The sequence below is a fragment of the Geospiza fortis genome, unplaced genomic scaffold (genome assembly GCF_000277835.1).
Source record: "Geospiza fortis unplaced genomic scaffold, GeoFor_1.0 scaffold10, whole genome shotgun sequence".
In the NCBI taxonomy this organism is placed as follows: Eukaryota; Metazoa; Chordata; class Aves; order Passeriformes; family Thraupidae; genus Geospiza; species Geospiza fortis.
In genome coordinates this window covers 5,087,441-5,107,939 of record NW_005054326.1, presented here as the reverse complement: position 1 = coordinate 5,107,939, position 20,499 = coordinate 5,087,441, and the positions used below count along the sequence as shown (strand labels likewise).

General features: G+C 41.6%; 1 protein-coding gene across 1 annotated transcript in view; it reads left to right on the top strand.

Annotated features, from left to right (window-relative positions):
• The window catches only part of TBXAS1 (thromboxane A synthase 1), a 226,396-nt gene that overhangs the window by 81,478 nt on the left and 124,419 nt on the right, over positions 1-20,499 (top strand). Inside the window, exon 4 of the mRNA XM_005421056.3 lies at positions 19,011-19,107. Within this exon, the coding sequence (XP_005421113.1) occupies positions 19,011-19,107 (97 nt within the window). The remainder of the gene's footprint in view (positions 1-19,010; positions 19,108-20,499) is intronic.

Here is a 20,499-nt window from a genome sequence, read left to right as displayed (position 1 = left end):
CAATGCAAATAGTCATCGGTTGCGAGTTTGTGCTGTGAAAACTGTTTGTTTTCATACAGAGGTGGCCTAAGATGGAGGCCAAGGCAGAAACAAACAGCTCTGGTTTGGTGCAAAAGCAGAGATGGAGCATTTCTATTCAACAGGGAAATCCAAGCCACTGATGTGACTTTTGAAGAGGTCCTGCATCAGTGGAAATCTTTGATTTAGCTATAATTTGGAATAGCTTTTATAAAAATGCTTCCTCTAAAATATGTGTGCTACTTCTCCATAACAAAAATGAAGTTGAAAACAATCCTATTTGGAAAACAGTGTAGTAATACTTAATAATATATGCCTTGAATATTCCTCTATTCTCATAAGAGTTCTGTAGGTGAGTAGCCCTGTTTGCTGTGGAAATTAGTGATTTACACCACTTATTTTTTGGATGAATATTAATGCTATGTTGCTTTATTCTCACCTCCACCACACCCAGTTGTTCCATTTCAGTTGTAGGTTAATAGATACTGATTGGAAATGGGTGATAAAAGCAGACAGAGAAATAAAGAGGGACAACACATTTTGTGGAATCAGAAAAGCAACTTGTACAGTGTGAGAGTGAGTTAGTTTTGCTTTCTATATGCACCCAATATGCATTTGACTGCTCTGCTGCTATTGCATCGTTATGGCTTCACAGAACTGATTTGGAGTAAAAGAAATCTGCCAAAATAAGTAATACACTCTTGGCCCAACAACATACTACCCGTGATTGTAGAAAATGACACAGCCCCAAGTGGGCGGTTGATTGCTCTGGGATGAAGGAACTTATTCTGCCTTTGACTGTAGCAGTGCGTTTGGACATGGGGAAGAATGTAAGAGGTCATAACACAGACCTCACTGTGTATAACCAAAGAGTGAGAACAGGTTAAAATTCAGTGCCATTTGTGGGGTGACACTCTTCGTGTTGTTTTGCATCTGAAATAGCTTGCAGCACGTCAAACCCTATTCTTACTCTGCCTTGACTTGGACATTCAAATTCAACTTGCTGTGAGAAGTCTGAAGATGTTGTAGTAGAAGCTCTGTTTTGTCAGTGTGGGGGCTTGGGGCTTTCCCCATTTGTGGATGGAAGAGGGACGTGCATTTCTGGGATTTGGGCATGTGGAACTTTACTCAAAGCCTTTTTCTTCCTTCTGCTGTCATCAAATACCTTGGGACAAACCTAAGGTGGATAGGGCAGGATCTCCTCCTGCAGGGAACAGCTGATGTCTTCATCATGGGCTGAGCTTAACTGGAGAAACAATGTCTTTATTGCTATTTTAATGTCACAAAGTTTTTTAAGCCATCTATTTCTAGCCTCTCTGCTTTCTGTGGAAAAAGTGATTCCAGGAAAAGTATTCTCATCTTTGTTTCTGAAGGCTCATGGAAAGAAATAACTCAGTTTTATAAAAAATAGTATCCTGTTTGATTTCCTCTTTTGCACTGGGTGGGGGGGGTCTACTGGATTTACTACCTCTCTTGGGGTACTTCCTTTATTTTGATATCTTAAAGAATTTACTTTTTATATTTCAGCTAGAAGAAATCATACCTGTACAATGATAGGGAAAACCAAGCTTCCTGTTGCTGTTTTATAGCTCCTCATAATATCTGTTACCCATGTAACCTGATAGGGAATTTTAGTAGCCTCACTTGCCTGGATTTTTGTTTTCTTAAAGAGCAGTATATTTTTTGGCCGATGTCAGGTCTTTCATATTTCATCAAGATTTATTTTCTTCTCACTGCTTTCTCCTTTATGTGTTGTGATAAGGTTATTTGACTTTACAAGATTGTTGACCAGCCCCAGAATTGCTGATGTGGGTTAGAGTTATCTCTTTCTTCCATTAACTACCTGCAAACTGTACAGTACAGCGGAACCCCTAACTTTGAGTACATGAGTAATCACATTAAAGTCAATGGTATTGCTCAACATGCTTCAAGTTAACCAGAAGTCTGTCTACCTTGCTGAATCAGGGCCATAAAAAACCAATTGCATTTGTGCCTTAAAAATATTTTTAGTGCTGTTGGTACACATAAACTCCTAGTTCTATTGTACCTGGAAGAAGTTAATGGGGAGAAAAATATTTCTTCTCCCTCTCCACCCTCTCTTTTGATAGCACTTTGCATGTAGACAATTTAGTTGCTTTTCTGTGAAATGTGTTAGCCATTCTCTCTGAAATGGAAAGTATTATTGCATGAATGGGCAGAGCAATAGGACAATCTTAATGTTTTTAAGTTAAACTTTCAGGAGCCTTTCTTTTAATCACTATAAGAATTTGTAATTAGTAACGTATTTTTTAAATTTTTTTTTATTTAAAAAAGAACTGAAACCCAACAATACTCCTGGCAGAAACTCCAGGGCGGAATTCATGGTACAGCGCAACATCTCCATCTGAGTTCCCACAGTTGAACATAATTAGGTATTGGTTATATTTGGCTCCAGTAGTTAAATTGAGCTGCTGGAACAAGTCTTGTGAATTACTTTGGGTACATCATCACGAGTTTCTCCTCTTGTCTCTAGAGTTAATTGGTCCTGAAAACATAGCCTTCTGTGGGACTGATGCCTAAACACTTGCCCAAAAGGTGGCATACCACACTGTTTTGAGAGCTGGAGTCTGTGTCACTGTTACAGGTGGAATTGTTCTTGTGGCTGCCTGATCACTATTGGAGTATTTTACATCCTGCATACACAGATCTGTGGGCTGCAGATTATTGGCAAAATTTACAGTAAATTAGTTGGCCAGTTTAATTCTGGCATGTTTCAAATGTATTTAGGTCTCTGGAACACTGCAAATTGATACCTAGTGTACCAGTATTGTCAAAGGTATTTATTGATGAGCACCTCACAGCCACTGACAAATCTGCTGTGTGGACTGTGACCACCTCCCATGAGAACTGTGCAACTTGAGCTTGTGTACTCTGTGATGGTTCTTGATTTGGTACTGTAGCCTCTGGCTGCCCCAGGAAGGTCCAGGGACATTTGTGTTCTATGTATTCACAGACAGAACTCAAAAGCCCATTAAAATTTTGCAGTTCCAGCCCTCAGTGCAGGCAAAGCCATTGGGATCGAAACCTTTGGTGAAGTGGTAGTCCCTTCTGTGTGCAAAGCTCTCCCACTCCTCTCTGAGGCTCCAGACACTGCCTTGGGGTGGCTGAGCTGCAGGCATGTGCTCACTGTTGTGCTTTTCCCCAAGTTTCCTCCATCCAATCCCTCTGTGACTCTACTGCAGCTGTTTAAGCCAATGTAAGTCAAAGACCTGATGTAATCTTTCACACCTCTGGAAAGAGAGTGTGAAATCCAGCCATGTGAGACAGACAGCGTTTTATGTGCTCTTGGCAAGGCAACAAAGGACCCTGCCTGTCACCTGCACCATGTTCCTGATGCTTGCTTCTGTGCTCATGGCATGTACAATCTGCTGGGATCATAGCTCCAGCAAATGACTGTTTGTGCAGAGGAACATCTTCTTGGTATGGCTTCGCTGGCAGATTTGGTCAGACATGGAATAGCTCTGAGAGACTGGCCAAAACTCTGTCAGCTCCTAAGATTGACAGTGGAAGCAGGAGCAGGCCCTTGTACCATATCTAAGCATCTGAGGAACCTGATTAAATCTTGGTCTGTTTCTGCGTCTGTGCACATAGCAGCCTTGGCTAGGAGAAGGTTTCACCTCCATTTCCTCCTGCAGAAGTGTTTCCTTTTGGTTCCTTGCGTGCTGGTACTGTGCAGCATTTAGCTGTTGAAACATAGTCCTGGTGAGCTTCAACCTAGGAGTATTTGAAAAGTGAAGTTTCTTTTGAAAATGTGCTGCCTGAGGAGTATTTTACAGCTAATATACAGCACAGGTGATCTTTGATCTCTGCTGCCTGCTTCTTTGCTAATTAATGGTTAAAGTGATAGTTTTAAAGGGAATGAAACTGCTGAACAGATTGCTTCTTCTTATCATGTTACACCTGCATACCACAATGTGCCATCCTCATTCAAGGAAGGGGGAGGAAATATTCTGAGTTACAAAAACTCTAGTTCCTTAGACACAATTTCACATTGCTCTACCACCTTCATTACCTACTGGAGCCTGTATTTGTTCAACATTTTTACAAGCTGTGAAGTCCACCTTGTATTGTCCCCCCCCATCCTTTTCCACCATTTGGGAATAAGCAGGTGGAGAGCTTCTAAAAGACTGAAAAATCTGAGGCATTATTTCAATATATCAGTCCCAGAAAGTATGGGAAAACAGCAGCATTGTAGATTTTGCTGTGCATATGAAATGCTTTCATTAGAATTTCCTACAGCACTCCAGAAGTATTGATGCAAACCTAAAGCAGATACATGCAATATGCAATGTTCAGTAGCTATTAATGGTCTCTGACTTCACTTGCTATGTATCTGATTATGAACTGGTGTTCCCAGTGCCATGCATGGTAATTTTTTAATGCATTTCTTGAATAATTTCCCTTCGCTATGTGTAGAGGGAGGCAAATGTATCATGCCTCCCAATGTGTGTGTGTGTGTCCTCGTTCATGGCAGTCTTTGAAGCAGATGAATTTTAACTCTCAGTTCAGGAACTTCTCCTGCTTGCCTTGGTTACTTCACAGGAGAGTCAAATTACTGCCTCTCCAGGTCACTCCCTAATGCCAGTTTCCCTTCTTTCTGGCAGCCCGAAGAAATCCAAAAGCAGCTTGTTACTGTATTGTGCTATGAGAAGCACTGAGCAAAAGGGATTTTCCTTTTCCACAGATCCCGTGCTGGGTCTGGAGAAGGATGCAGAGCAGAAGCTGCAGATCAGCAGGCTGTTGGACGTTCCTGTTGTCTGCAAGCCTAGCACAGGCTGGAGCATCTATGGCTCTGTCCCTTTCTCCTGCCACCAGCTAGGAGCTCCACAATGCAGGTGCTGGTTGGACCCTCTCTGCCCACGCTGGGGAGCCCTTAGACAAGACCTCATGGGGCCTCTGCCCCTTAGGCTACCAAAGCATTGCAGAGGAATGGATTTGGGATGTCTGTTACTTAGTTTTTAGAAATAGTAAGTAGTATTTTCATTTGTGAGGATGACTACACTTTGCAGGTATCTACAGAGGTGTTTCCTATCAAGTGCTGCCTTCAATGTTGTTGTTCAATTGGTGCCACCACTTTGTTGGGGTTTGTTCTGGTTTTAGTTTTTTCCATCCGTGACCTTGATTTCTAGGCTCTGTGTTTGTTTTTCATACTTCCTTCCCTCACCCCCTAAATATTTGCTCTGGGTTTTACTTTTTCTTACTTCTCTTCATTGTCTTTAGCTATTTTTCCTCCATGCTCTGATTTTTATTCCTCCCTATTTTCCTTATCCATGTTGAATTGAAAACAGTAACATGACCTGACAATTTTAAAGTCATTCCAAGATTTTTATGTAATTCCATAAATCTCTTCATTACTTTTTTATTGTTTTGTCATATATAGGTTTTAGTTTTTCCCTCTATTAGTCTGGGGATCAATTTTAGTTTACTACATTTTATTAGTAGAAAGGGGAAGAAAATATCTCCTTTTCCTTTGTTGGTTTGGCCATCCTAAAATTACCCTTTTTCTCTTTGTCACTACCTCTTTTCCTGGAGAGTCTGCTTTATGTCAGGCCTGCTGGCACTGAGCTGGGTGTGATCTCATCAGGCAATAGGCAAAAGTATACCCTACTGCAGAGGAAGAATTTGTTTTCAGCTGTTACTATGTTCATTCCTTTTTTCCTGTCTTGGGGGAACGTAGGATGAGCTGAGCCACCATTACCCTGGGGATTGTGCATTTTTCTTTCCCTCCAGTAAATTTAGTGGCTAAACCTGAAGGCTGGTCTTGAAGGAGGATTTGTTTTAGTCACACCAATAAAATTCTACAAGTATAATTAAAAAGCTGTAGTGGTGTCAAAGAAACCTCCCTTGCAGAGACACAGCAGCTCTGCAAAGACATCAGGGAAAAGACTGACCATGTCCTCCAGCAATTATTGGGGTACACTCCCATAGGAGTTTTTTCTAGTCTAACTTTATTAATATTAAAATCTTGTCTTATCACAGAATCTCCTCTCTGCCCCATTCAAACCAGCCTGAAAATGGTAGTCTGGATCTTCAAGCTGTTTACTTCAGTGTAGCTTCATTTCAGGCATAGAGTCATGACTATTGAAGACCTTGACCCAATGTTTAGGTCTTTCTCATATTATATAACTTCAGTTTTTGGATGATGGTACCTACTGAATAAAATTCGGTTTTGTACAGCAAATCTGAAGGCATACCCAGACCTTTTAAAGTAGTTTACAGAAAAAGGAGTGAGTTGGGAGCAATGTTCTGACTCTGTAAGGTTAGCAGCAGACGTTTTATCACTCAGCAATAATCCAAGCTTTTCTGTCAATGTTGGAATCTATTTTATTGAAAAAAGATCTTGGCAAGGACACTGGGGATTTGCTGCAGAGTCTTTCAAAGTGACATTATGAGAGAGGATCTTGGTTCTTTGGGACCTTTTATTGTATGGAACATCTTATAAAATACTTTGTGTGAAGCGCCAAAGTAAAATGTTACCAAAGCAGCTTAACAATTTTATATATTCACCAGCTGGCCATTTAGGCCAGTAGGAAATAAGCTATGTTTGGGGCAGGAGACAGAAAAAGTAGGTCTCCAAGTGCAGTACAGAGACAAATGTTAAAGTAGGTCAGATGGTAATGTGGCATCACATGGAAAGGCATTAGTTTTAAAATATTAAATTTCATTAAAATAATTTAAATTTTTATTTTTGAAATAGAGATATATATTACAAAATGGGAAGATTAATATTTGAAATACCTAAACTTATTCTTACTACAGACTCATATTTCTCCTGTCTCACTGGCATTTTATTTGCTTTCATCCTGTAACTAATACCATTGGATTTTCATCAGTAGTGAAGAACAGAAGTTTGTGAAACTACCGTAATTTTCATTCTGTTCATTTCTTTAGCAAAATATTTAAACAACTACACAATTTGTAAGCCTTGGAGCAGATCCCTTTGATACACCACTGCGTTTACACCCACCCCTGGGGCTGCTCTGGGCATTGCACTCAGGGTTTTTCCCAGTCTTTGCCTCTTCTGGGCTTGCCATTTTGGATATTGGATTTTTGCAGGCAGCTGTACTCACAGTTCCAGAGGCTGGCACCTCTGAAATCCACAGGCTGTCCCTGCTGCCAGAGGAGTGGAAGCAGCAGATTACACTGAGGTCAGAGGATGAGGGGTGTTGCTGACAGTACTGACCCTTGCCATGCAGGCAGCACTGCCTATATACTGGAAGATCTCTGCTGGATTTAAAAGGCTCCAGGTGAGAAGAGCATAATCAATAATTGCAGATATTAAAAGTGGTGCCTTCTTGTGCTTTCCTACCTTTTTCCCCTTCCTTCTTTGCCTACAGGACGCGAAGCATCTGAATCCCCCAGACAATTGCTCATGCATTTACATTTTCATTTGCTTGGTTTATAGCAGGATTGTTCCAGCTTTTGGGAGGGGCAGCTATCAAAGATGTACAGGCGCTGCCATTGTGTTTTATTGTTCCAGTCTATTTTTCCCTGTGAATGTAGGTGGGAGTTTTTTCAGTGGGTTGGTTTTGTGCTTTTTGCTTTCTTTTTCTTCTAAGAATTTATAACCCTTTTATTGTCAGTCTTCAATCATTTTTGATAGATCAATATATTTACTTCAATGATGGCTCATCCTACAGTTGTGCTTGTGTTTTTTTTTTGTGCTTTGTTTATAGGGGTTATGAATAGATTCAGGAGGTTGTATCTCTGCTATACCTCTGTCATTGCATGAGGATCAAGTTGCTTGAAATTGGCCCAATACATTTATATTTAGAAGGAACATGAGGTGTTTACATTGGTCTGTCTTCAAATCTACTGTTTTTCCCCATTTTTCTAAGTAAACTTTGAGCAATTAAAAATGCTGGTTTTTTCAGAACTGTTCTCAGAAATCTTAATTGTAACTAGTGGTGTTTCATGTACATTGAACAGTTTGGAGACAAGGGTTCTAGGAAACTGCTCTAGCAGACTCCAGAGATCCAGAGGGTTTGGGGAGTAGCATAGCAAGGCAGAATGGTGACATGGACTCAGAAATGAAGCAGGTCCATGGGAATCCTGTGGTCTCCAGCCAAGCAGCTCTAACTGAGGCAGAGGGGAGAAATTCTTGAGTCTACTTCTCACTCATGTCCCCAGGCAGCCAGGTGTGGGCCTGGGACAGCTGTTCAGTGCAGCTGTGAAGAGAGCTCACACATCTGCAGAGCAGTGTCAGTGTGATTTTCTGAGCTCTAGCTGGGCGTCAGTAGAAGGAGTGGGTGAACAGGACTCACCCACGAGGTGAAATGATATGGCTGTGGGAGAGGGGGCTACAGGTACTCTATTCCATCCCCAGGGATTTGGGTTGTTTCATTATAAAGTGACGTATAGGCCATTTGTTATGCAATTGTCCCCTTTCTTCCACCACAAAGAAGGGAGCAGCAAAGGAAGTGTGTTTGTTGCAACTGATGATATGTAGAACATGGTAAATGGAAAATAGGTCAACTAGGCAGTGCTCTCACCAGTATTAGAGTTTGAAACATGATCTGTATCTTATGACTACACATTAAATATGGGGGGAAAAATCCCTGGACCTGCATGGATTTTGGTGAGGTTTTAATAATTTAAACCAGGTGGGCAGGTAGCTGTTTGTAGGATGTAATCCCCATAGTTGCCTTACCACAGCCATACACACTCTGGGGTTTGGTACATTCATTCTTAGGCTGAAATAATTTGCCATGTTATGAAAGCTGTGACTCAACTACCTCTCAGCAGCACGTTGTCCATTTGTAACACAGATTTTCCTGGAAGTCATTACTTTGGAGTGCCATTGTCAGCTGTACACATCATTCCCGCTCTTCTTGTCCTTTGTGGTACAGATTTGCTCGTTGTTGTTAGTGAGGATGTTACTGCTGATACACAAGCTATCAGGTTTTTCTGTTATTTTCTTTCTTTTCAATCTCTGTTGAATTGCAGTTTCCTTTGTCTTCTGTGTGGTGCACTGAAAGAGGTTAGGAAATTTATCACGGTTATTTTTAATGGGCTTTTAAAGTCCTGCACAACGCAGATTGAATTTATTCAGGAAAATTTCCTGGAGCTGTAGCATTGTTCTATTAAAAATAATTTTATCATTGCAGTTTTTCTGTAAGAAAATACATCTATTTTCCTCCTTCTCTCCTATAACAAAACCCTGCTTTTTAATGTTTCTGCGTGGTCAGATATTAGCCATTTCCCTAGATAATTTAGGTTGGCCATGTGTACTGCTAGCATTTTTATTGTGAAGAATTCTGCTAGTGATTTCATGATAAATGCATCAAGCATTGGGAAATTACATTTATTAGTGTATATTTAATAATGCATTAACAAAATAAATGGGTTTGTTTGTGTGTTTATCTTGGGAACATACAGAAAAAGTACATGCTGCTATAGGTAAAAAAAATTAATTTTTCCTGTGTGCATTTGGTATGCTGTAGCATAAAAAAATCCATTCCCAAGAGCTCAGTAGGTGGTTACTATCTTTTTTTCCTTTGTTTAGACATATATTTTAGGCAGGTTGTGCAAGAAAAGTGAGTCCCAGTGACTGTCCCCTCATGGCTCATCTGACAAGCCTTTCCTTCCCTGAGTAAGGCTGTCCCATGGTGGCTGGGATCTGTGTCTTTATTGCACACAAATCAAATGAATGAGTGGCTCGTGGCTTTCCACTTAGGAAACCCTGATTTCCCTTGCTTAAACTTGAGGTATTTTCTGGCTAGTAACCATGACCAAGTGAAAGTGTCACTTCTTATTCTTCAAGATGGTCTGTTTCATGTGTAGTTACATGAAATTCAATTTGGCTTACTCGTTCCATCATTCTATGTTCATGAAGCAAAAAAAAAAAAACCAAAAAAAACCCAACAGTATTTTGAGTCCCATCTATTATTGAAGAATTAAAATGTTCTAATATCAAGACAGTATTTTTTCAGAAATGCATGCATCTGCATTCACATAAGCAGAGCAAAAGTATTAAGAGGGATGGTGTACTATATAATGTAACTCTCTCATTGATTTAAGATCAAAATGCCAGTAAGAAGGAGTAGACTGAAAGAAAATTATGTACATGTTTATTTCACATACATTCAAAAATAAAATATTGTTTTGTCCACCACTGCTGATCCTATTTACAGGAGGCAGATGAGCTGTCTTGCCTATAAAGAAATGAATGGTAAAGTGCAGAATTAGAACAAACAGAAGCAGCCTACTGATTTTGAATGTCTCTGTTCTGAATGCTGCTTTTGAAGATATGTATGAGGACATGTCTTTTTCTGAGAGCCTTTTCTTTCCTCCAGGGCTAAAGTGGCTGTTTTCTCACAAAACTGGAGAAGTGAAGAACTCCAGTCACACTTGATTTCTGGCCATGATAAGTAAAGCACACATGAGATGAAGTTTGCAGAAAGGCAGAGTTATGGATGGCTTTTCTGTGTATCCTGATGTCAGGTCTCCGGAAGGGAAAATAACACAAACTTCAATTTTATCATGGTCAGAAAGGCTTTGAGAGGCAGCAGTCAGATCACACGTGTTTTGTTTTAGTCACCCTGGAATGTTTGCTTATATGAAGTTTAGTGATGGGTGTGTAACTATAAACTTTATTACACTTCTGCTTTTATTATAGTCAACCTGCTTTATCGCCTGCTGTATCTGGTGATGTTGTAGTATCACAAATTATATTTAAATCCTTTGACCGCCTTCCCATTTCATTTTCTCTGTGTGGTCACACATGCGCTCTCCTCTTGCCTCCTGTCCCCAAATTTTTCTTGGATCCTGTGCTGTGACACACACATGCTCCCCTGTTTTCTGGGACACAGGATCCTCCTTGGCTCCATGGATGTGTGTTCAGATAGGTCCCCCATACTTTGCTAGAAAGCAGCCCTGCATCACATTCCCCTCCTCCACATGTTCTCTCAGCCATATTAGTCGATGTAGCATCACAGTCGTATCCCTCATCTTCTGCAAGTGTGCTGCTCTGTCTCCATTTATCTTGTATGAAATGGCTTTAGCCCTGCCAGGGTAATGCTGCCTGTTGTTTCCCAGAAATTGCTTACCTGTCTGTCAAAGGAAGCTAACTAGAAATCAGGATAAGCATTCAGCAGATCCCTATCCCTTCCTTATGTGGTGAGGAAAAATAAAAAGGAAAAATGGTTACCCTTGCTTAGACTAAGTAACATTGTCTGCTTACCCTCCTCAGCCATCTTGTTTTTTCTTTTCATTCCACTGTAAAAATAGGTAGCACTGCTGAATATAAATAATAGGCTCATACAAGTCCATACAAATGAACACTGTGTTCCCAGTAGCAAGTAAAGTTTGGAGACACAGACAGTTTGCTATCTTCCAGAGGTAGCCTTCCCTAGAAATAATAATCCACTGTTCTGGAAAAAGTAACCTAATAGTTTTTTCCCTCAAGGTATGGCAAAGGAGTACTTTAGTAGTGAATTAGGTGCAAAGAGATGAGACTGTTCTCACGCTGCATCTCGACAAGCCCCAGAAAGGCCAGGCACAGAAATGTGCTGAAACCCACAGGAACCAAACGCCTGCTGCACCGTCACATGAGGCCAGTCAGGCAGAGCGCGCTTTAGCGAGCGCAGACAAAACAAGCTCTAGTGAAAATACCACAGTCTAAACAGAAGTAACAAAACACAGACTAATGCAGCCCAACTTGGTGGGAAGCACCATGGGAAAAGAATTAGAAACATTGTTCTGGCACTCTTGCTGAGGTGAAGAGCTGTGAGGACTTTGAGCGTCACCTGGTCACAACAGCACCACGCACCCACGCAGGAGGAGTGACTGGCTTCTTATGAATATCACAGTACTTCTCATTTCCAGTAGCATCCTGTAAAAGCAGTGCCTTATTTACAGCCTTCATTTGGCATTAATGAAGTGGAATACTGATGCAGTTAATCAGCGCTAGCGGTGTGACGCGAGCACGCGGAGCGGCGGTGGCAGTGGCAATCATCTTAGCCCAGTTGGCAGGGGATAAAAATAACCCCTGCCAGCACTGGGAAGAGGCAGCTCCCCGGCTGTGGAGGAGCACAGCCCACGACCCTGTGGCTCTGCACTGCCCTGGAACCCAGCTTCTGCTGCAGCCCACTTGAACAGAGAAAAGAAACAATTGCTATCCCTTTCCATCCCTTTTGCTGCTTCTCTCCCCAACCCCTGAATGTGGGCTTGAGTTTTTGTATTTGCGCTTAGGTCTGGACTCAGATTGCCTCCAAAAACCAAATGGATATAGATTGCTGAATATGCTTGTATAATTCAGAGGGTTTTTTTTTCCCCCTCTTCGTGGTACTTTGTGAGCTTAATTTAATCTCTGTCGTTTCTTATATGTGGGTAAATGTCATCTACTTCATTTCATGAATGAATTAACACAGCCATATAGAGCCTGTGTCTCCTGCACTGCTCACTTGATAGGGAGAAGGGATTAGTGAATGTGTGTGACACCCTCAAGTTGCTAAACCCTGAGGTTAGAGACGCTCAAAAACAGATTTCATTTGCACCCTGGTATAAGTTACTTGAAAGATTCTACCAACTCTGTACATTATAATGACCTCAACCAGCTCTCCTTCTCTTCATTGTCAACTTTAAATATACTACTCTCATACCACAAGTCTCTTACTACACCTGATGAGGGAGGAACTCCTTTAAAGACAGCTGTGCTTTTAGTGGTGGGGAGAAGATAAATAATCCCAGAGTTTTCTTCCTTCTTTTTGATACTTCCTTAAGCATGTCAGAAGGCAGAGGCCTTCTGGCAAGGTGTGAGTTTGAGACAGCACAGAGGTTCTTGGTATGTAGAAAATAGCATTTTTAATCCCAGGTGTGTGGACAAAGAGGTGCATAACTGTACAGAGTAGTGCAAGAAGTATGTGTGAGCAAGCATTTTATGTTACATCATATTTTTAATGCCTCCAGCAATTAAATTAATAGTCCTATGTGTTTCTTTTAATGCTTTCACAACATGGAAAGAAATGTAGTTCATTGAAAAAGGAAATGAAGAACAATTTATTCTTAAATAGAAATGAGTGTGGCCATGCCTCTTTTTTTCATTAATTTGCACAATGGGTTGGATTAGTCTGTGGATGAGGTGCATGTCTTGGTAGAGCTGTGCTTTGAAACTTTTCTCTGTGCCTGAGATTTCTCAGTGCTACTGGGGCTTCATTTTGATGTGCAGTAATTTCACCTGTTTCTAGGGTGTTGTGTTTCTGGGGTGGCTTTTTTTGGTTTTTCTTCTCTTAAGTGTTAGTGGGTGTTTCATGGCTCTCTAATCTGGAGATACTCAACTTGTGAGTGCTTTATAAAAATAGTCCAGGGAAACACCTTGCTGACTAGAGTCACAGCCTAGATGCAGAACTAATGGCACAGGAGTTAGTTCCCAACCTTCCCAAGAAAACCTGGCATGCAATTTCCAGGTGTACATAGCAGCTGAGAAGCTCTGCTCCCACAGGGTGTCAACAGGAAAGAAAAAAAGGTAATTGTTGGCAATTCCCATCTCCTGCATACCTGACTGTCTCCCAGTCCCTCAGATGGAATATGGAAGATGCTATTTGTTTTCCCCACTGTCACATTAGGTTATTTAAGCTGTAGGCTCTACAGACCTAGAATAAGATTTCTGTGTATGAATATCTCCTGTCAAATTAGGATATGGAGCTCTTGGAGACCTTTAGCTGCTAATATAACATAAATAATACTCATGGTACTGGACAAATTTGTCCCAATCCTTTCCTTTCCTCTCAGCCCAAGCTAACCCTTTCTGTGCAGATTGTGTTTGGGTTTTTCAGCTGTTCATTATATACTGCTTAGTCCTACCGCATCTGAATTGCCTTCGAGCACTGAAAGGGGACAGTGCTATGACAAATCAATTTGCTGGACTCTGAAATAATTAAGTAAGTAAGGCAGGGCTTCAGGCCTATTTTAAACAAGCATTGTGCTATTTGTTTTTATGTTTTTTTGCCTGCAATGGAAGGGTGTCTCTAAACAAAAGAGGCAGAGTGATCGAGGAACTTTTAAGGAAAAATTGCCTAAGGAAATCAGCCTTTTCCCACTGTACCTCTGTGTCTTTGTACACCTCTCCTTCTCCCCCCACTGTCTTTTTTTTTCTTTGTTCTTTGCTCTTCCCCCAAGAAAATAGCAATAATAAAATATTCTATTTTCATATGGCTCTACAGGTGATCTTTGTGTACTTAACCAGACCACAGCAGAGAAAACAAAGTCTTACTTATTGCCTAACAGCATATATATATTTTATGATTGGGGCTGATAATAGATAGGAAGATCAAAGTCTTCTGTGAATTGGCAGCTGCACTGTAAACAAGGTGAAAGGGTTGCAGGTGTTTCCCGCATGGATGTTATACAAAAACATATGGCCCTTTGCCGTAAGGTGCTGTATGTGCTCTCCACTTTTCCTGTGCAACAAGGCCACGTTGCTGTGAGCTTTGCTCAGGGGGCATGGCCATGGCTCAGGAGCTGGGAGATGCTGTGGGCAGCAGATGACCATGCAGTGTGCCCAGGATGGTCTTGGGAGCATGGAAAGGCTGATGCTAAATTGGTCTTTCAAGTTAAAAGTAGCTGTTTCTGATCTGAGAAACAGAAATCTGTGTTCTGGGGGGTCTCTGTCAAACATTGGGAAGGAAGATGATCGCTGAAGTGTTTCAGGAGAGACTGGGCAGTCCAATGTGCCCCTTGTCTCATCACTCCTACTTCAGCTCAGAGCTGGGCTTGGCAGGCATCTCTTACCTCCATGGGTTATCTTCTGTGGCCCTGGCCATGGCAGGCACTGGGTGTGGGGTTGAGACACCTAGGACACACCTCTGCAGAGAGCAATGGTGGTGCATGAGCAAACCTACAGATATCATTGCTGGATTGCTGTTTATTCTTGTGGATAAAAGAACAGATGTGTTTAGTGAATGACTAACTCATTGTAAAGAGGACTGCAACGTCCTGGGTGAACCCTGAGCACAAGGTAGCCATCTCTGTCTCATGAATTGCCTTAAGAGGGATGCTTGTCTGCTCTTAGGAGTGAAACTGCTGCAGCTGGGTGTGCAGGGTGTTTGTAGCCTCTTCAGTTGCTGAAACACTTCTGATGAAGTTTGGCTTATTTTGTTCAATAACCTGTGACATAACCACATCCTTGACCTGCAAGCCCTTTGGAAAATTTTAATTTTTTCACAGCTTCTGGGAATAAACCCATGCCCTCTGCTGAATGCTTGTGACAGCCCTTTTTCCGGGCCATCCTGGGGATGATGTGGCACGGGGCTGCTGGCTTGTGACCCAGCAGCCTGCTGGGACAATGGCTGCTCCTCCACATTTTCATCTGCTGGAGCAAGCTCACACTGAACTTGTGCTGTTTATGTACTGGTATCAGGTCTTTCCTGCCTCACCTTCCAATGGAGCTAAAGCTACTGGTCTAAAATGTGAATTTCTTTCACTGTTCTGGAGGGCTGCAGTTTAAACTGAAATACAATAGAAATGGCCCCAACAGCATAACTTAAATAACCAATGCCTCGTCTACACAGGAAAATTTGCTTCCATGTGTGGGTCATGAAATTTATTTTTGCTGGTGTGGCAGAGTTACAACTGATTTCCATGAGGGCAGAGGTGCATCGCCCCAAGGGTGTCATGCTACATGCATGAATTCTTGCTTCCCTGCAGGAGCAGGCTAGGTATTCCCAAGTATTTACTTTACACCCTAAGAACCCTAAATGAAAACATTATATAGTTTTGGGTCAAGCAGTGTGGTGGTAGTGTAGCCAAAGGTAGGACTTCAGTGTGTGAATGAGCCCTGTGGAAAGATTAACCTAGGAAAAGTTAATAAAAAGTGCTGTCCTAAATTATTCATGAATCCATTTGCAATGTACTTACCCAGAGGCTTTTGTTTTTCTCAAACTCTTATTTATTAAAATCTGACAAGAATATCAGGTTTTGTTCAATAATAAATCTAAGTCTATGTGGGACTAGTGATATCCTCATCCAGTAATACAGAATCAAAATGAAGTTACATGGCAGGGGTGGATATGTTATTTACTTGGGAAGAATAGATTATTGTTCAGGAGGATTTTATCTTTTACTTGCTATTTTGAAACAAGTGAAAAAACCCCAAAACACCTAGTTGGGAGATAGCCTCTTGTTTTGTGATTGAGGCCTTGATCCTGCAAAGGATTTAAAATATATTAAAACTCAGTTAAGCATCTTTCTGGCAGCTTTTCAGGTTCCAAGCCTGTGTTTGCTGAATGAAATACCTCAGGTGATTTTGTTTCACAGTTAGTTCTACTTGTCTTTTTTCCTTAACTTCAAGGAAAGGCCATGGAAGTAATGCCTTTGCTTATGGATTTTGACTTCCAAAGTATGCCCATACACAGCCTCATGTTTTTGTGTCCCAGAAAAGGTTAGAAAGGTTGTATACAGAAAGCAGGAGAATGGAAAAAAGGCGGGAAGAGACCTTTTGCTGTTTGAGATCCAATAATGTGTGTGCTTTATAGCAGTCATTCCTTACAAAAAGGCAGAACTTAACTTAAAAATCAGTTTAAGTAGTTTTTTGTTTGTTTTTATTTCCCTCACATTTTCAATTTCTTAGGTGCAGGGGATCCCCCCCCCCCCCCCCTTCTCTTTCTTCTCTGCCCTAATTTATAACTGCATAAAGAAAGAAACAGGTGCCTATAGCTAGAAAGTTAGTGAAGAGTAAATAAAAAAGGAAGAGCTTAGCTGTGGAAACAGAACTGGGAGTTCGGGTGACTGGTCTGAGTTGGAGGATGATGAATAGGTTTTGTTTGCATAAGCTTGGCTTGTGAGTCACTTTCTCATAAAAACAGCTTGAGTAGGAGATGCTCCTGTCCCAAATTTTTAGTCCTGAATGCTTTCAGGCACAAAGTGCACTGTGACATAAAGACTCCTGCTGTGAGTAGTATCCTGTTATCCCAGTGGACGGGAGCTGGAGCTTTGCAATTTCCCAGGTTTGAAATAAACTGGAATTGTGTCTCTCTTACACACACATGCTTTGCCTGATGTGTTGTGAGGTGCCCCTTGCTGGTCAGAGTTAAACTGTCTGGGTAGACATAACCAGCTTCTGATTCAGATTTGGAATCTGATGTCAGGAAGTTGTTCCCTGTGAAAAGCTGTTTGTTGCAGGACCATCAGTCACTAACCAATAAATCTGACATGGAATTTACTAAACTTGGAGGGAGAAAAAGAAAAGCCAGGTGTGAGTGTGAGAGGTCAGTATTCCTAGCTGGTCATTCTGGGGAGGTTCAGAGCAGCACGTCTTTGCCTTGAGAGCTTGTGTTGCCTCTCTGATGCCAGAAAAACTGTACAAAACACACACAAAAGTTGCATGTAGGGCATTATCCTCTTCTGCTGAAGTCTGTGATCAAAACCCTGTTTAATCTGAGGTATCAGCACTTTTTTATGCACCTAGGAGGATTCTGAATAAAAGTTTGACCATTACAGACAGCTACTTTTGGTGTGATTGAGCAAACTGGGAGGGGTGAAAAAGGTTTACCCTCACAGACCACACCACCCAAATCTAATGTTCCAGCAGAGCCTGTGGGTTGCTTTTGGGGAATAAAAGTTCCCTCTGGAAGCCCATGAGAGAAGAAAAGATGATCTCTTCCTTCCTGAAGGAAGGAAGGATTGTGTTCTTCTCTGCCATTTTTTTGTTACAAGCTTGGGTGGTAGGGAGGTCAAATTGGACTGTGAAACCTTGCTTTGGAATGAAGATATTTGTCTAATTTGTTTGCCCTTGAAGAAATCAGGCTGCTGCAGCTTCATTGCCACGGGAACCCCTAGTTACTATATTTAATTCAGTCCAGGGCTTGCTTGTCTATTCAGTTGTTGCAGTGTAGACAGGTGATAAACAATATATTGATACTAAGCTGTATCATAGCCAAATGATTAGGCATGGATATTACTGTGGTATTGCAGCATCTGTGGTATTGCTCTTGTGTTCTGCTGTGAGCTGCCTGGCCCTCCTGTGCCTGCCTCCAACCTCTTCTTCCTCTCTCCTGCTGGAGAAAAGACAGTGCTGCCTGAATAGATTTTCTAGTCCTGAATAGATTTTCTGGTCCAGCGATCAACAAAGGCAGGGCCTGCAAGCGACCTCTGCTTGTTGGTCGTGCTTTTTCTCGCCCAGCAGAGCAGCCAGCCATGGAGTGCCTGTGGGCCTTGGAAGAAATGGTGCTGGAGAAGGGAGCTCTGCACCCCTAGAAGTTGTAGGTTTGGGACAGGTCCCAGTGACTCTGCAGCATCCTCAATGGTGTGAAGACCTAGAAGGGCAGACCCTGGCTCCACAAGGTCATATTGAGTTGGGAGCAGGGTGTATAAGGCAGAGATAGCCCCATCACCTATTCTTCTTCTGAAGTTTTACTGATTTCCTTAGATTTGGTAAAACTTTTTTTCCCCCTTTTTCCCCCCCTCCCTATTAGCGTAATGTAAGTTTTGTCCATGGCAACGCAGAGCCTGAGATGCACTCAGTTGCAGTGCTAATAGAAGGGTGGAAATGTGCTTTACTACAGTCACACTTTGGGGGACTTCTGGAAAGACTCATTAGAGGCAGGGCTTAGCCAAGAAAAGACATTTTGTGTGGCTGATGGCAGGAAATGCAATTTTGTAGGTCTTTCATGATTATTTCAGTTGGTTTATAATGCTTTGCTCCTCTACAGTTTGGTTTAGTGATACTACATCACTTTGCACAGAATTCAGAGTGAGCACAGAGTGTGTAAACCTTTATGTTAAAATGTTGGCTGAGTATTGATTAATCAGTAAAAGATTTTAAGATTTTAAATTCCAGGTCCATACATCTTAATTGAACAGCGGGAGGGCTGGAAAAATACTGCTTTACCCAAGGAAATACATTTTTTGTGATATTTGTTCACTGCAAGTATTTTCAAGCAAAAAGAGATATTTTAGGGAAGGAGATAGTTCTCTGTGGTCACCGTCTGCTAAAATGGTTCTTTATTTCTTTCTAGGTATTACATTGGTCGCCAGATGTTTGTGGTGGTCTCCTCACCAGAGATGATCAAGCAAATCTTAGTGGCAGATTTTAGGAACTTCACCAACAGAACTGTAAGTACCTGTAAAAGTTGGCTTTGTGGATGGAGTTGGTAGCACTGCTAATTCCAGCTCAGACCAAAAGTGGCTACAAGGAAGCTGGAAATAGAGGCAAAATTGCATCATGGTTCAATGAGACCTTAAGCTATATACACTCAATATATACATTCAGTCAAAGATTCTTGTTACCAGAACACTCTGAGGATGAAAGGGAATGTCCTTAGAAGAGACACACTGTCCTTGTGACTGAAGCACCAGATGGATGTTGAAGAGAGGGTTTCAATATCCAGTTTTGCCACTGACTTCCTGTGAAATCTTGGGGAAATCACTTACTAGCACTCTTCCTCAGTTCTCAGTCTGTAACATGGAGATGGTATTATTTGCCTTCTCCCACACATGATCTGTTTTGTGCTTTTAGACTTTGGGGCAGGAGCAGTCTGCTTGGGATCAGGACATGCCTCCCACAGCTATTGTGTATTAGTCATACCTGAAAATAATAAATAGCAAAGAAGGAAGTTGGAGTTAGTAAGAATTTGTACATGTGCTCTTGGTTACACTTGAAAAGCTCATTTTCAGGAGGTGGTTAGAACAAATAAAGAGGGTGAATGGCCAGAGTTCCAGCAGTTGCCCAGAATTTTACAAGGAAATACTGCCACTGTGTGCTGCCTTGGTCCCATCCATTCCCTGCTTCCCTCTGGGCCCTTTGTACACTCAAACCTGCTCAAAAAACCTCACATTATTCAGGAGGGTTTTTTGTGCCCTTGGAGAATATTTTTTCTCTGATGAGCTGTCTGTCTCCTCTGTCCCTCTGATCCTCTCTGCAACCAGTCTGTTTGCAAACTGCTTGTCGCCTTTGCTTGCTTCTTTTGGTACATGAGTTTCATCTTGTGACTGCCTATATCTTACTGAATAACTACTGGTACCAGCTGCCCCCCATTCTGCCCACAGCTCACACTTTAAAGGAAGAATCTATTTTCAGACTTCTTAGGCTGAAGTTGTTATATGTGACTAGGGGCTTTCCCCCATTTTCTCTATATTTGAAGAAATTTTTCATCCCTTCCCTTCTTCCACCCCAAGGAGGAACCCTATTTCTTCCTGTCTATAACTGTCCCCTGCTTTTCTTCTTCATATTGGGTAGTAGTAGACTGTACCCACTACACCTAGCAGTAGCTGGTGATCAAATAACAGTTCTCTGAAATTAGAAATCTTGCCTTTGAAGGGACACTCAGAGACTTGTTCTGCTCTTAACTTCAGTTAGCCTGGTCATTTGGATATGTTTTCTCTGTATTGTCACACTTCTCAGTTAGTGAAATTTTTCTTCCTCTCCAGGCCTTTTGTGTTCAGAGGTTTCTCTTTCTTGTGGTTGTGTGTCCATCTGTCATGGTCAGTCTGTAACATCTGTGTTCC